The 13,414-nt window shown below is 46.6% G+C and overlaps 1 protein-coding gene and 1 pseudogene across 1 annotated transcript in view; one reads left to right on the forward strand and one right to left on the reverse strand.

Moving 5' to 3' along the window:
• The first annotated feature begins 244 nt into the window (after window positions 1-244).
• Stk32b (serine/threonine kinase 32B) overlaps window positions 245-13,414 on the forward strand; it is a 250,280-nt gene continuing 237,110 nt past the window's right edge. The window contains exon 1 of the mRNA XM_052736050.1: window positions 245-776. Coding sequence (XP_052592010.1) covers window positions 725-776 — 52 coding nt within the window. The 5' untranslated portion in view covers window positions 245-724. The remainder of the gene's footprint in view (window positions 777-13,414) is intronic.
• Window positions 9,803-11,102, reverse strand: LOC128109045 (60S ribosomal protein L27-like; annotated as a pseudogene).

Genomic DNA, 13,414 nt, shown 5'->3' on the forward strand with positions numbered 1-13,414 from the left:
ACTCTCGTGGGGTTTCAGTTTCTCGATGTACAAGGTGAGGTTACATTAGACCTACCTCGCTGATCTGGCCTCTCCTTTCATTCACTAAACATCCCAGAAAACAAAGAAGCAGCCTGTGGCTGAGCCTAGTGGGTGACCGCAGTTCTTAGCCAATACGAACTGTCAAATGCTGCAGATGGGGAGTCCCAGGGACCCAGCTGCTCCAGGGAGGCCCCTTTCCTTCGGAGTCCCCGCCCACCCGACTGTGAAATGGGGGCGGTGGCTTCTAACTCTTGGCTGAGATCGCGGTCCACTCCCCCTCCTCCCGCTGCACGCCCTCCCTCCCTCCTTCTCTCTCCTCTTCCTCCTGTTCTTCCTCACCACCGTTGTGAACAGCGTTACACGGTGATCTGGGCTTAGGGAGTCCCTGGGTTTCCATCAGTGTATTGTGCGTCATAGAGAGAACCGGGTGAGGGATCAAGGGGTGCAGTCAGTGATCACGGCTCGTGGGCACCCTGGAGGAAAGGGTGGCTACACGGCCCCCATCCCTGAGCTGCAATCGGCCCCCTCTACACACACGCTTCAACCCTGTCTGGCCGCTCCCATCGCAGCTTGCTTCCTGCATCCCCGGGCTCTCATCCCGCGCCCGGCATCCCAAGAGCATCCTGCATCCCTTATCCCTGCGAGAATCCTGCATCTGACATCCCGGAGGCTGGGCATGTAGTAGCGGCGGTAGCTGCGGAATATGGGCGGGAACCACTCCCACAAGCCCCCAGTGTTTGACGAGAACGAAGAAGGTAAGAAACCTACCCCCAGCCCGCCACTCCCCACATTCCCGGGGCATCCTTTCCTTCTTCTATCCTTCGCTGGACGACTGCTAAGAGCGGTGCAAGGGTGGACACCTGGATCTCAGCACAACCGTGTCACCCCGCACTGGCTCTGCACTGGCCCAGAGCCAGACATCGAGCTCCTACCTGGTCACTTCTTAGGCTTTAGTGCCCCTTAGAAGCTCAGATCATGCTGAGCCCAGGGTTGAGACAGAAGGCTGAGAAAAGGCAAGGGAACTCAAGCTATCACTTGGGGGGCGTCACAGAGAAGACCTTGCTTCACAGTGGAGTGCGGGGGTGGGGGGGCATTGCTCTGGTTCAGCATCCTAGGATGCCAAGGTGGTCTTCAGAGCTTGACGTTGACAGAGGTGGCCTGGTGGGTGGACCTGCACAGTGTGTGTGTGTGTGTGTGTGTGTGTGTGTGTGTGTGTGAGAGAGAGAGAGAGAGAGAGAGAGAGAGAGAGAGAGAGAGAGAGAGAGAGCGAGCCCTTCTCTCTGATTTGGTCTTGTGCACAGGCACATGGCTCTCTTCATTCACTCAGAACAGGACTGCATAAAGAAACTTTTTGTGGCTGAAGTCAGTGGCTCTGAGGAAGCAGTCTTGCTTGGGCTAGCTTCCTGGTTATAACTCCCGTGTTATAGGCTGTCCGCCTTGTATAAACTCCACGTCTGAAGAGTCCTTGCAGTTAATGGTGATAGAACTTGGTACTCGGGTTTTGGCTGAGCAGAAGTGTAAGTAGTTTTCTTAGCATTTATTTTCATTATTATGTGTCCTGGGACTCAAGCCCTCTGAATCCCTTTTCCCCCTGTATCTGTGAAGGTTCCTATTCAGATTGTTGGGAGCGTAATCATTAGTCACACGTGGAAAGTGTCTTACAAACAAACATTGGCTAATAACCTTCTGAGTAACACTACACACTGGCTTCTCTCTGCCTGTCTATCTCCACTGTGCCCAGATTAGAGTCCAGACATCCTGAGCCTTCTTTGGTGCTAACAGATCCCAATGGAACAGGTACTTTTCTTGTGGCTGCTTTGCAGTTAGAGAGAGAGAGAGAGAGAGAGAGAGAGAGAGAGAGAGAGAGAGAGAGAGAGAGAGAGAGAGAGAGAGAGAGAGAGAGAGAGAGAGAGAGTTCCAGTCATAGTCTGCACCTGGCAGAGATAGCTCTGAGGCTGGGCACGCTGAGCTCATCTTCTCTTGAATAGGGTACAGATCATGATTTCTAGAACCATCAAAGCTAGAAATGGCCCCTCAAAAGGGTGAGACCCCACCTAGGCAAAGCCATGGTGGTCCTTCCTTGCAGGGGCCCAAGTCTGATGACTCTGAATAAACATCCTTGGTGACAGACAGTGAGGGTCCAGCATAGCTAGGGGGGTGCTTGGCAAGCTTGATCTTCTTGGTCTTCAGACTGGAGTGGGCTGGTAGAAGCCGGGTGGTGTTAGGTCAGAGACAGTGGGGGCTCTGTATGCACCAGAGGGAGTTGGGACTTCTATGTAGTTTTGTAGTAGGAGTTCATAGGTATTGCCTGGGTCAAGGTCACACTGATCGTTTTCTGAACATCTCTCTGTCCTTTAAACAATCATTCAGTACGTTTAATTTTACATGTATACACCAGTTTTCAGCAACAGAGTTGAACAGAATCCTGATATTAGTTCTCTCCTTTGAAGCACACATCTACATGGAACAATGGCCTGTATTAACAGTGACCCCTCTAAAATCCTATCCAGTTTCCTCTCTGCCACAGTGAAATTTAAGTTCTTCTTAATCACTCCCCCCAAATGCTGTGTATTAATACTTCACTTGTGGCAGATAATAGACTTCTAAAGAAAATAACTCTTCAAATTAAATGAAAGGAGTTTCCTTATGCACTTCAAGACAGCAAGGGGATGCCCTGAGCCTAAAACTATTTTTTATTTTATAATTATTCTTATTGATGTTGCCATTTAATACTCCTGCCTTCCAAAAATACCACATATGGTCAGTAAAACCATTCCCCTGTGTGACGCCTGTGGATTTTCGTTTTTCAGGAAAGCATCCCCTTCTTGTATCCTTTCTTCACAGAGGGAATCTGTCAGCTCTAGGTCAATGATCTCATTCATGCTCCGTTTGCTCTAAAATATTTACTCTAGTTAACATTTTGGTTTTTCTGTCTTGGTTCCCCGTCCAGATTCTATGGAACCTGGGTGAGCCACCTGCTTTGGGGCAGGCTGAAGTATAAGGCTGGGGCTCTTCAGCCCAGAGGGGCATGAGCACCTGTGACTTTACAGCCATCTCCACGTATTTCCTGCACATGTGTGGAGTGCAGCCTGCCAGTTCATGTATTTCATATGCATTTATAGATCTTTCCCACACCTACCCCACGCTGAACGCCAGGAGTGGAAGCGTGGTAGAAAGGGCCCTAACCTTGGGAGAACACTCCCCTCTACACTTGAGTTGTGCAGCAATGGCAGCAGTTTCCTAGGGAAAGACATTTCTGAGGGTGGGAACAGAATGTACAAGGGCAGTTGGTAAAGAGAAAGCATGGTTCATTGGAGATCTGGCAGGGCCTTTATTGTACCTGTGGAAGGTGAAGCAGTAAGGTACCATAAATGGCCCTGAATGCCAAGCCAGCCTCAAAGGGCCCAGGACCATGTGAGGTGTGTGGAGCTGATCTTGCAGGAATTCTGAAGTGGTCCAAGGGTTGTAGGTAGGGAATAACGTGGCTCAATGAACAAGCATCCTCCCCCAGGTGGCTGAGGTGCTAACTCCTGAACCGGTCTGATTCTCAAGGACTGGAATGCTAAGCCACAGTAGGAAGCTTGCCTTTGTGTAAATGTTCTCCAATCTCAGGGTGGGCACGGGGCTACTGTGTTCAGATCACAGCTGACATGCTAACACCAGCAGTAAGAAGCCCGAAAGAGCACGTTCACATCCTAGGAAGAATGGTTACATGAAGGAGTTGGTGGCATTTCTGTCTTAGCATGTGAAATAATGCTGTGTTTACTGTGATGTCATCTGAGGTAAGGCGGAAGATTGTGTAATGCCCCCACCTGAGCCTCCTTGAACAGCAAATGACCTACAACCAACAGCAAGTGCTTTCCTGAACCGACTGGCTTGGGCCACTTGGTGTCTTCCGTATCTGCTGCAAACCCTGGTCCTGGCGTAGATTGCCAGCATGGCCTCCATGCTGTCCTGCTGACTGTAGCTCTAGCCTCTTCAATGCCGTCTGGGTGCGGCATCTAGGGCCATCCTGCTCTAAGAGTGCCAGGCTGCATCAGGTCTCTGTTCCGTTCACTCTTTCTCCCTCTCTCTGGTCCTAGAGGCAGTCACATAAAGATTGGGATGAAAGCAAAGTCCTTGTCCGTATCCACCTGGACCGGCCCTCTAGGCTCTCTCTTCCTCCTCTATTACCCCAGCCCACTTTGGCCTTGGCCCATGTTTCCCACCCTTCATATCTTCATGAGGGCTTCTTTGACCCCACTCCTCACAGTGGCACTCTCATTCCTTCCTTGCTTTATTTTCTTTCTACTAATCATCACCAGCTACCATACCATTTACATTATTATTTTCTTAATTATCATCTGTGTTAGCTTTCTGTCACTGTGGTGAAGTGCCTGAGCTGAACAACTTAAATGCACAGTTTCCATGCATTTGGACCCTCATTATGTGGCTCTGTTGATTTTGGCCTGTGGTGGGACAGCATTGTGATCATGGCAAAGATACATGACCAGAGAAGTGACATCCAGGAGAGGAGGAAGCTAGGGTCCCAGTATGCCTCCAGAGGCATGTCACCAGTGACCTAATTCCTTTCTGCCTTTGAATCCAAGTCCATTTACTCATTGCTTGAGAAAGGCCAATGAACTGAGGACAGACTGTGGAGCAAGCAAATAGGTAAGCCTGCTGGACATTAGAAGGACATATCTTAGAGGACCCGGCAGCTGGTGGTGTTGCCACTTTTCCTTGATGAAATAGCTGACAAGCACCTCAAGGGAGGAAGGACTTACTCTGGCTCACAGTTTGAGTGGCTACAGTCTGTGCTGGAGGGAAAGCATGGCTGCTGCTTCAGGAAGCTGCTGGTTACATTGCATCAGCAGTTAGGAAGTGGAGAGTGAACAGGAAGTGGGGTTTGTTTATATAAAACTTAGAGCCCACCATGTCATGACCCACTTCCTCTAGAAGGGAGGCTCCTCCCCCCCAAAAAGGTTCCCACAACCTTTCCAAATGGTGATGCTAAGTGCTAATGACCAAGTGCTCGAAAGCATGAGCCTGTGGGGGGGGGGCATTTCACGTTTAAGCCTTAGCACTGCTGATTATGCCAGTCTTGAAGGGGAGGGTGCCCATTGGGGTAAGTCAACGTATACCACTAGTTTCAATGAACAGCGAGGTCTGGGATTTTATAGCAGAGAGTAGCAACAGGTGTGGCTGCACGTTTACCAGGTCTTATCTCCAAAAAGGCCCACCTCCTCTTGGTGGCACAGGTTGGTAACCAAGGCTTTGATGCATGGACCTCTTGGAATAATGTGTATCCAAACCACAGTACTGTGGGTTTTCTACACGATTGCAAGTGCAGTAAGAAGGAAGTGGAAGGTTAGACCCCTGAAGAGTTAGAGCTCTGTTGAGTAGGAGCTTCATGAGAAGCTCAGTATCCCAAGGCCTAAAAGAACACCTGGAGTAGAACTGAGATGCCCATAAATGCTGGGCAAGGAAATGAAGTAGAACTGAGATGCCCATAAACTCTGGCAAGTGAATGGAGTAGAACTGAGGTGCCCATGAACTCTAGGAAAGTGAGTGAATGTGTGGATCTTTTCAGCCACAGCTGACTGCAGCTTCTCAAGTACTCTGGAACTTTCTTCATGCATCTTCTGCTCTCCTCTGTAGACTTTATGCTAGGACAGGCTTTCTTCTCATGGAACCCAGCAGCCTCAAGACTCCAAGTGGAGGAGAGAGTGCCTTTCTCCTGGTCACTGCAGAGTCATCTCTGGTTGGTCCCTGTTAAGACTTGAACCATTCTGTAATCAGGGAGATCAGCGGCTCTAACCAACCAGTCTAGATTGTTCGGGCCTTGCTTGGACACTGGGTGGAGTCGCCTCTACTTGAGGCCCTTGGACTCTGGTGCACATGGGGGAAAAACCCAAGGAAAGCCAGAATATCAACAGAAGCAGGGCAAGTGGGTGCTGCCGTGTACCCCAGTAGTGTCCAAACAGCAATGACACCAGTGGCCACAGTTCAAACCACCCTCGCCAGCCTGTTATCAGGGAAGGACACACCAGCTTGGGACACTGACTGATTTCATTCAATTGTTCAATCCTGTCTTAGTCAACTCTCTGCTACTGTAGCAAAGGATCTGAGGTCATTGACTTATAAAAGAAGACGTTATATTTCTTTGGCTCACAGATCTGCAGATTTCTGCCCGTGATCAGTCAGCTCCACTGTTTCAGACCTGTAGTGAATCAGTGCACATGAAATGTGTGGCAGAGGAAAACCTATGAAGCAAGACCTAACACTGGAAGCCAAGGTAGAACTGACCCCAGTGAGGGCAGTACCCCAGGAGCTGGAAGACCTCCTACCAGGCCCTGTCTCTTGGTAGTTTACACACTATGCTTGAGCCTCCGGGGAACATTCAGCCTCCAATGAGCAGCACAAGCTCACTTTCTAAACAAGACTGGGACCTCTTTGCTTCTTTTTTTGCCACTAAACCTGCCAGGCCCGGGACAAGGTAACTGAAAAACATAGGGCAGTCAGGTGTGTGTGAATGGAGGTCGAAGGCAGTCCCTTATTGGGAGCTAATTTTTCGTGTCCCTCTGGGTTCTGAAGCTACGGAGGAGTGGACACAGACATCCCGGTTGTATGGTAATTGAGTTTGGGGGGACTTTAGAGTGGAATGGTCTTCCCATTTCTGTCCCCTGGTTCCTACCTTGGAACAAACGGGCAGAGAACTGAGTGTGCAGAATGGATGGTATGCTGCAAGCAGCTTGGTAGTTCCCAGCCACAGTGTACAGGGAGCCCGTGAGACAGCCCCCTACCCCAAAAACTGAGGCGTGCACACCAGGCAGTCTGGAGTGTTAAAACATCGCTTGCATGCAGTGACTCTAGATGTCAATTTTCCTTCTGTTGAAAGAGGTACAGCGTGTCCTCCCCACCACCACCCCATCACTGGGTAAGACACCATTCTTGCTTTAGGGAACGTGGAAGAGAGGAAAGATGGCGCTTCCCTAAGGGAGTGAATTGTGTGGGGATGGAGGTGGGCTTGATCCCCAGTTTTGAGGAAAGGGTTTAGGAAAAGGATTGGTGTGAGAGGTGGAGGAATGGACACCAGCAAGCTCCGAGCCTGCCATGTTCCTGAGGGAGCCGGAAAGAACGAGATGCTGAGCACTCCACAGGTGTCTAAAATTGAGGCTTTGAGCCCTTGAAGGCGGAAATGGAGAAACTGATCCTCAAAGGGATCTGGGGGCCTGCCACCCCAAAGTGCACACAAGCTGTGAAGGTAGTGAGGAAAAGTTCAGGACACCAGAGGAGAACGAGCTGCTTAAAGTACCCATGAAGGGAAACTGGGGTGATTCTCAGCCGAAGTCAGTCCCAGCCAAGGAAAATACGACGCCAATGCTCTCATCAACCCTGGAATCTTTCTCCTTTGAGCACTTGGCTTTTTGATCTTCCTGAATGTCCTTATTCATTGGAGATTTTGCTCTCTGGCTTATCTTACGGAGACACTCTGGCAGTTCAGTCATTAAAGCAAATGTCCCACCTCCCCAGTGTGGGCTATTATCACCTTTTCTTTTAAAAAGGACGTTATTTTATTATTTGGTTTCTAAGTATGTATACACGTGTGTGTCTGTGGGTGGGCACATGCACAGGAGTGCCGGCATCAATGGCGGCCAGAAGAGAGTGTCAGATCCCCGTGGAGCTGGAGTTACAGGTGGTTTGTGAGCTGCCCGATACGGGTGCTGGTATTCTGGAAGAGCGCAAGCACTCTTAACCACTGAGCCATCCCTCAAGCATCCCTTTCCTTTTGTGCATGGAAAAACTTAAAAGCTCCCTGCCTCCTTGAGGTTGTGAGGTTACGTGAATGACTGTGGTCAAAATGAGCAACACCGAAGTGAATCTGATCTTGGGTAAAATATTGACCAACTGGTGGGTGTCATTTCATATCTGCACCTTCAGACAAGCAGAATTATCATCCGAAAGGCAGAATTTTACTTCTGCCTCGCTCAAAGAGAGTGAGAACAGCACGGACCAGAAGCCACACCTTTTACCAGCTAGCCAGGAACGGATCACAGAGACTTTTGCTGTTTTAAGCCTCTGAGGTTTGGGGTGCTTGTTGTAGCAGTGAAACTCAGCCCACAACACCTGCTGCTCTGACCAAAAGTCAGCTGCCCTTCAAGCATTTGAGTTTTTACAGTTAAGTATCATGTGGGTGATGGTGTTAACCTCCATACACTTGGTCACACTGGGAGAATCCTATCCTGATTTGGTAACAAGTTTTATTTTTATAAGTGTGGATTGAATTTTCACAAATGCTTTTCCTGTGTCTATAGAAATAGTATATAGATTTTTCTCTGGTCAAATGCAATATTAAACCAACCAATTTTTAAGTGTTAAATCAACTTTTCAATATTGGAATAAATGCCATGTTTTAGATACAGTTTCTATTGCTGTGATAAAACATCAAAACAAAACAAACAAACAAACAAAAAAAACCCAAAAAAACTGCTTGAGGAGGAAAGAGTGTGTTTCAGCTTACAATTCCCAGGTCACACTCCATGACTGAGGGAAGTCAGGGCAGGAACTCAAGGCAGTCAAGAGACTGAGGTGGAGGCCATGGAGAAACACTGCTTACTGCCTTGCTCCCCACAGCACGCTCACTCTTCTTTCTTACACACTCCAGGACCACTTGTCCAGGGGGCACCACTCACAGTGAGCTGGGCCTTCCCACACTAATAATCATCAATCAAGAAAATGTCCCACAGGTTTACTCACAGGCTAATCTGGTGTGGTGGGTTTGTTTTTTTGTTTTTTGTTTGTTTGTTTTAACTGAGGTTCCCTCTTCCCAGATGACTCTACTTTATGTCAAGTTGACCAAACAAACAACAAACAAAAAAACTAACCAGGATTCCCACTTGTTATGGTGTGGTATTATCTTGGATTTGACTTGCTAGTATTTAGTTTATAACTTTTTCATAGGAAGATATAACAGCCAGACCCTAACTGATTCAAAACAGATTACTGTTTTGAAAAACTACTCAGTGAAAGTACAGTTTACCAAAATGACAGGGTGAGAATCTGAATACTGGGGACGTTCTATAGTTCTAGGCCCATGGAGTCTTTCTGAAATGACAAGTCTAGGCCTAGGTGTCTTCATAGGCACATTTGCTCAGCTATTAGAGATAGCAATCTTCCAAAATGCTTTCAGAGAATAGCTGGAAAGAGTATCTTTAAAAAAAATTTTTATTAATTAATGTGTATATGTGTGAGCTTGCACGCATTTGTGAGCACTGAGTGCATGCAGTACATATGGAGGCCCAAAGAGGGCAACAGAACCTCTGGAACTGTAGTAACAGCAGGTTGTGAATCTCCATGTGGATGCTAGGAAACAAATCCAAGTTCTCTGCAAGAACAGCAGGTGTTCTTAACTACTTAGCCGTCTCCCCAGCCCCAACAGGATCTTTCTGATGGCTTCAGTATTGTTTTAATTATGTTAAACTGGTCCCATTTACAGAACTATAGATGGGCATTGCTATTTTCTGGAAGGGTTTATGAAGGACTGCTACCATATGTAAATTTCAAGTGTACTGACACAATGTTGCTCCTGACATCCTGATCTCTGCCCAGTGTTGGTAGGGTCTGTTGTAAGAGCTCCTTTTTCAGGTCTTGTTTTGACAATTTGCACTTACTTTCTCAATTATTTTTCTTGATTGATCTTTGGTTTATCAACTGTTGGCTTAGTTCGTATTTGTTTGATTCATGTTTGATTTCTTTAACTGTTTTTTTTTAATTTTTAAAGATGTAAACAAAAATATACCTAAAAGTGAAGCTTCTCAAAAAACCATTTGCTCTTCTCTGTCTTGTGTAGTTGAAGTTTTCTCTGGTCCTGCCCAGCCCCACAGACCCTGCAGCTACTTATAAAATAATCACTCAGAAGCTTATATTAATTAAAACTGTTCAGCTATTAGCTCAAGCCTACCACTAGCTAGCTCTTCTATCTTAAATTAACCCATTTATATAAATATATTCTTTGCCATGTGGCTTGTGGCTTACCACTACCTTTACATCTTGCTTCTCCTGGTGGTGGCTCACATCTGCCTTGCCTTTCCTTTCTCTTCCTGTCTATCTCTTTGTATTTCCCACCGGCCTCTAAGCTGCCTTGCCATAGGCCAAACAGCTTTATTTATCAACCAATCAGAGCAACATATATTCACAGCATACAGAAAGACATTCTTCTTCTGTATCTCAGATAATATTATATCCTTCTGAGGTCTTTGATGTAGTTGAAGACTAGATAGTTATAATTTCCTTAGTTATGATAGAAGATAAATTAGATATGAAACCTTAGACTCACAAATATAGGATAGATAGGATATCTTCTTTAATTTTGCCAAATACAAATAGACTAGATATTATAACTATAATTCTTGATAATTGTTTTGCTATATGTAATTTTACTATGTTAAAGTTAAAACCCACCTCTTTGAGAAAAATAAAAAAGGGGAAGTGCTGTGGATGTCTTTCTGTATGCTGTGAATATGTGTAAATATGTAAAGGTATTGGTAAGCCACAAGCCATGTGGTAAAGTATAGATTTATAGAAATGGATTAATTTAAGATATAAGAGCTAGCTAGCCAGAAGCCTGCCATAGACCATACAGTTTGTAAATAATATAAGCCTCTGTGTGTTTAATTGGGTTCAAGTGGCTGCAGGACTGGGTGGGACATAGGAAAACTTCCAGCTACAGTCTTGTATCATTCCTCAAGCTTGACCTTGGCCTCCCACCTGGGCTTGCGTTTCAGAGCTGCATCTCTAAAGACATCCTTGTTGACAATAGTTTTGTCCAAGAGGATGTCCACATAGTACCTTGTGGGCATGAGGTGATTGTAGTTATAAACTTTCACAAAGGCCTTGTTCTTTGACCTCTTGGTAATTTTCTTCTTGCCCATGGCAGCTGCCACTCTTCAGGGATAACAGTCAATTCCAGCCATCAGGGCATGGCTCTGTGGGCGGTCTGGGGTGACGTCATCAATGATCTTCACGATGATGGCTTTGCGTCCAGAGTGGCATCTAGCCAGGACCAGTACCACTTTCCTGGGTTTCATGAACTTGCCCATTTCGACAACAAGCAGCCAGTACCCAGTAGAAAGGTGTTTAACTGTTTTTTTTCCTCTCAGGGTTTTGAGACAGTTTGAGATCATGAACTCTATTTCCTGGTTCACCATACTCTTGTTCCTTATTCTGTATTTCACCTAAGCATTTCCACTGGAATGATTTTCTCTTGACTGAATTATTTCCTTTGGCCTTCCTCCTAGTGTCTGCCTACTGGTGACAAGACATTCCACTTTTTTATGTGTCTTAAAATGTCTTTATTTATGTATGATTATTTGTGGCTGACAAGTTCCGTATTGCCGTTTTCTCCTTCAGCAGTTTGAAGTCGATCCAGTTCCTCTGTCCTCTGTCATTCTGACTGAGAGGTGGCTGTCAGGACTGCTTTTGTTCCATTTCAGTTTGTCTTAACTTTCCTTGTCTGTCTGTTCTTAAGGGTTTATTTTTCATTTTCAAGGGAGCAGCACAATGTGTCGTCACCTGTGGTGGTTTGGATGTTCCTGCTTGTGGAGTAGTATTGTTCCTGATGTTGACTCTTTCTCCCCCATCATCACATCGAGAGTACAGGGGTGTCAGCCTTTCCGTGGAGACCCTATGTAGCTCTGACCATAATTTTGTGGCTTGAGTCATTTTTGTTTTCGTCTGAACATTTTCTTCCGCCTATTTATTTTAATCACTTCGACTCGGTCTTTCTGCTGTTAAGGGCAACCATTAAGTTCCTCGCATCAACTGTTGTGTTTCCAGCACTGGAATTGCTGAGTCCGTCTCTTCAGTGGCACACAATTCTCTACATTTGCCTTGCAGTTTCTTCAGCACACCAATTGGGATTTTTTTCTTTTCTTTTCCCTTTCTTTTTCTTTTTCTTTTTTCCAACACCATGTCTGTTTCCTGATTTTGCCTTTCCTTTTGTATGATCGACACTTTCCACACAGTAGCATGTACTGATGTACAATATAGTGTGTAACTACACATATCAGTCTGTAAATTCCCTGGGAAGTTACAGAGATAAGCATAACGCTTCAGGAAATGTTTCCCTTCCCAGCAGTCATGGTTCGTCCAAATCTTCACAGAGAATGGGGGAGGGGGCTAAAATCCTGTGAGGACAGTGGAATGTAGCTCTTGCTATCCTTGGGGGATGCCTGGGGTGCTGGGCAAGCCTCCTTGTTGGTAGGCTCTCACGTTTAGTGTTGCTCCCTCTGTCCCCCCTCCCCATAGCCTCTGAGGGCTTCCAGCCCCGGTGGCTTCTCAGCCTCTTGGAATTTGCTTTCGGATTTGACAGGACTCTTTGACGAGAGGCCCTTAGTGTTGGGCCCAGTCCTTTGAACTGGCCTTTTTCTCTTGCACATCTGACCTGAATCACGGTGTGCTCATTATAGCCTCTCTTAGGACAGCCACTGGAAGACACTCTCCTCCTGGGTGTTTGCCAGTATGTAAGAGCTGCTGGCAGACAGAAGCCTACACCTCCCAAGATTCTCCCACCGTAGCTTTTCTCCCATCCACAGCATCACCCACCGCCTCTCTTCCTCCCTCTGCCATGTTCTCAGTCTCTCTGTGGCACTTCTCAAGCTACTGCATCTTGAGTGCCCTAGTGAAACAGCTTTCATGGGTACTGCCGTGACCTGTTGGTTCTTCAAAACAGCAGATAGCTGTTTCTTTCAGGGACACAAAATTAAATCACCCCGGAACTGACCACCACACAGAAGACACAGAGCATGCCCAGTCCCCTTTCTGAACATTTCTGTCCCTAGACAATAGTGTTTAGTTTGTATTGTGTTTGGGAATCATAAAAATGGTCACATGTTTTAGGCATTCTTTTGGGGCTTGCTGCTCTCACTGGAGGCTGAGTCTTTAAGATTATTCACCCACAAGGCTGTGGATACCACAAGTTGGTTCATTTTTGTTGCTGTATAGTGTTCCCTTGTGTGACTATACCACCATTCACTTACCTTTTGCCCATGGTTCTAGATCTTTGCACTGTGTCTAGTTTTTGGCCATCATGAGCAGTTCTGATGGCCATAATTTTGCCTGTTCCTCCTAATGTACATGTGCAAGGACTTTTCGGTGATGTGCTCTAAAGCAGAACTGCTGGGCTGGCTGGAGAATAGGTACATGTGCAGTTTCCTAAGATCGCAACAAATGCTTTCCAGAGTGATGTATCACTTCATATTCCAGGAGGCCAAGCACAGTCATTCCCCAGTCTCCACAGGCGCACTGGGCCATAGATGCAGGGTTCAGTCAACACGTACTAGCCTCACGTGGTTTACCGTTTTCTGTTAATCTCTCCTGTTTCTTTCTACTTCCACCGTGGCATGACTTTATC

The sequence above is a fragment of the Peromyscus californicus genome, unplaced genomic scaffold (assembly GCF_007827085.1).
Source record: "Peromyscus californicus insignis strain IS unplaced genomic scaffold, ASM782708v3 Scaffold_13__1_contigs__length_99412109, whole genome shotgun sequence".
Taxonomy (NCBI): Eukaryota; Metazoa; Chordata; class Mammalia; order Rodentia; family Cricetidae; genus Peromyscus; species Peromyscus californicus.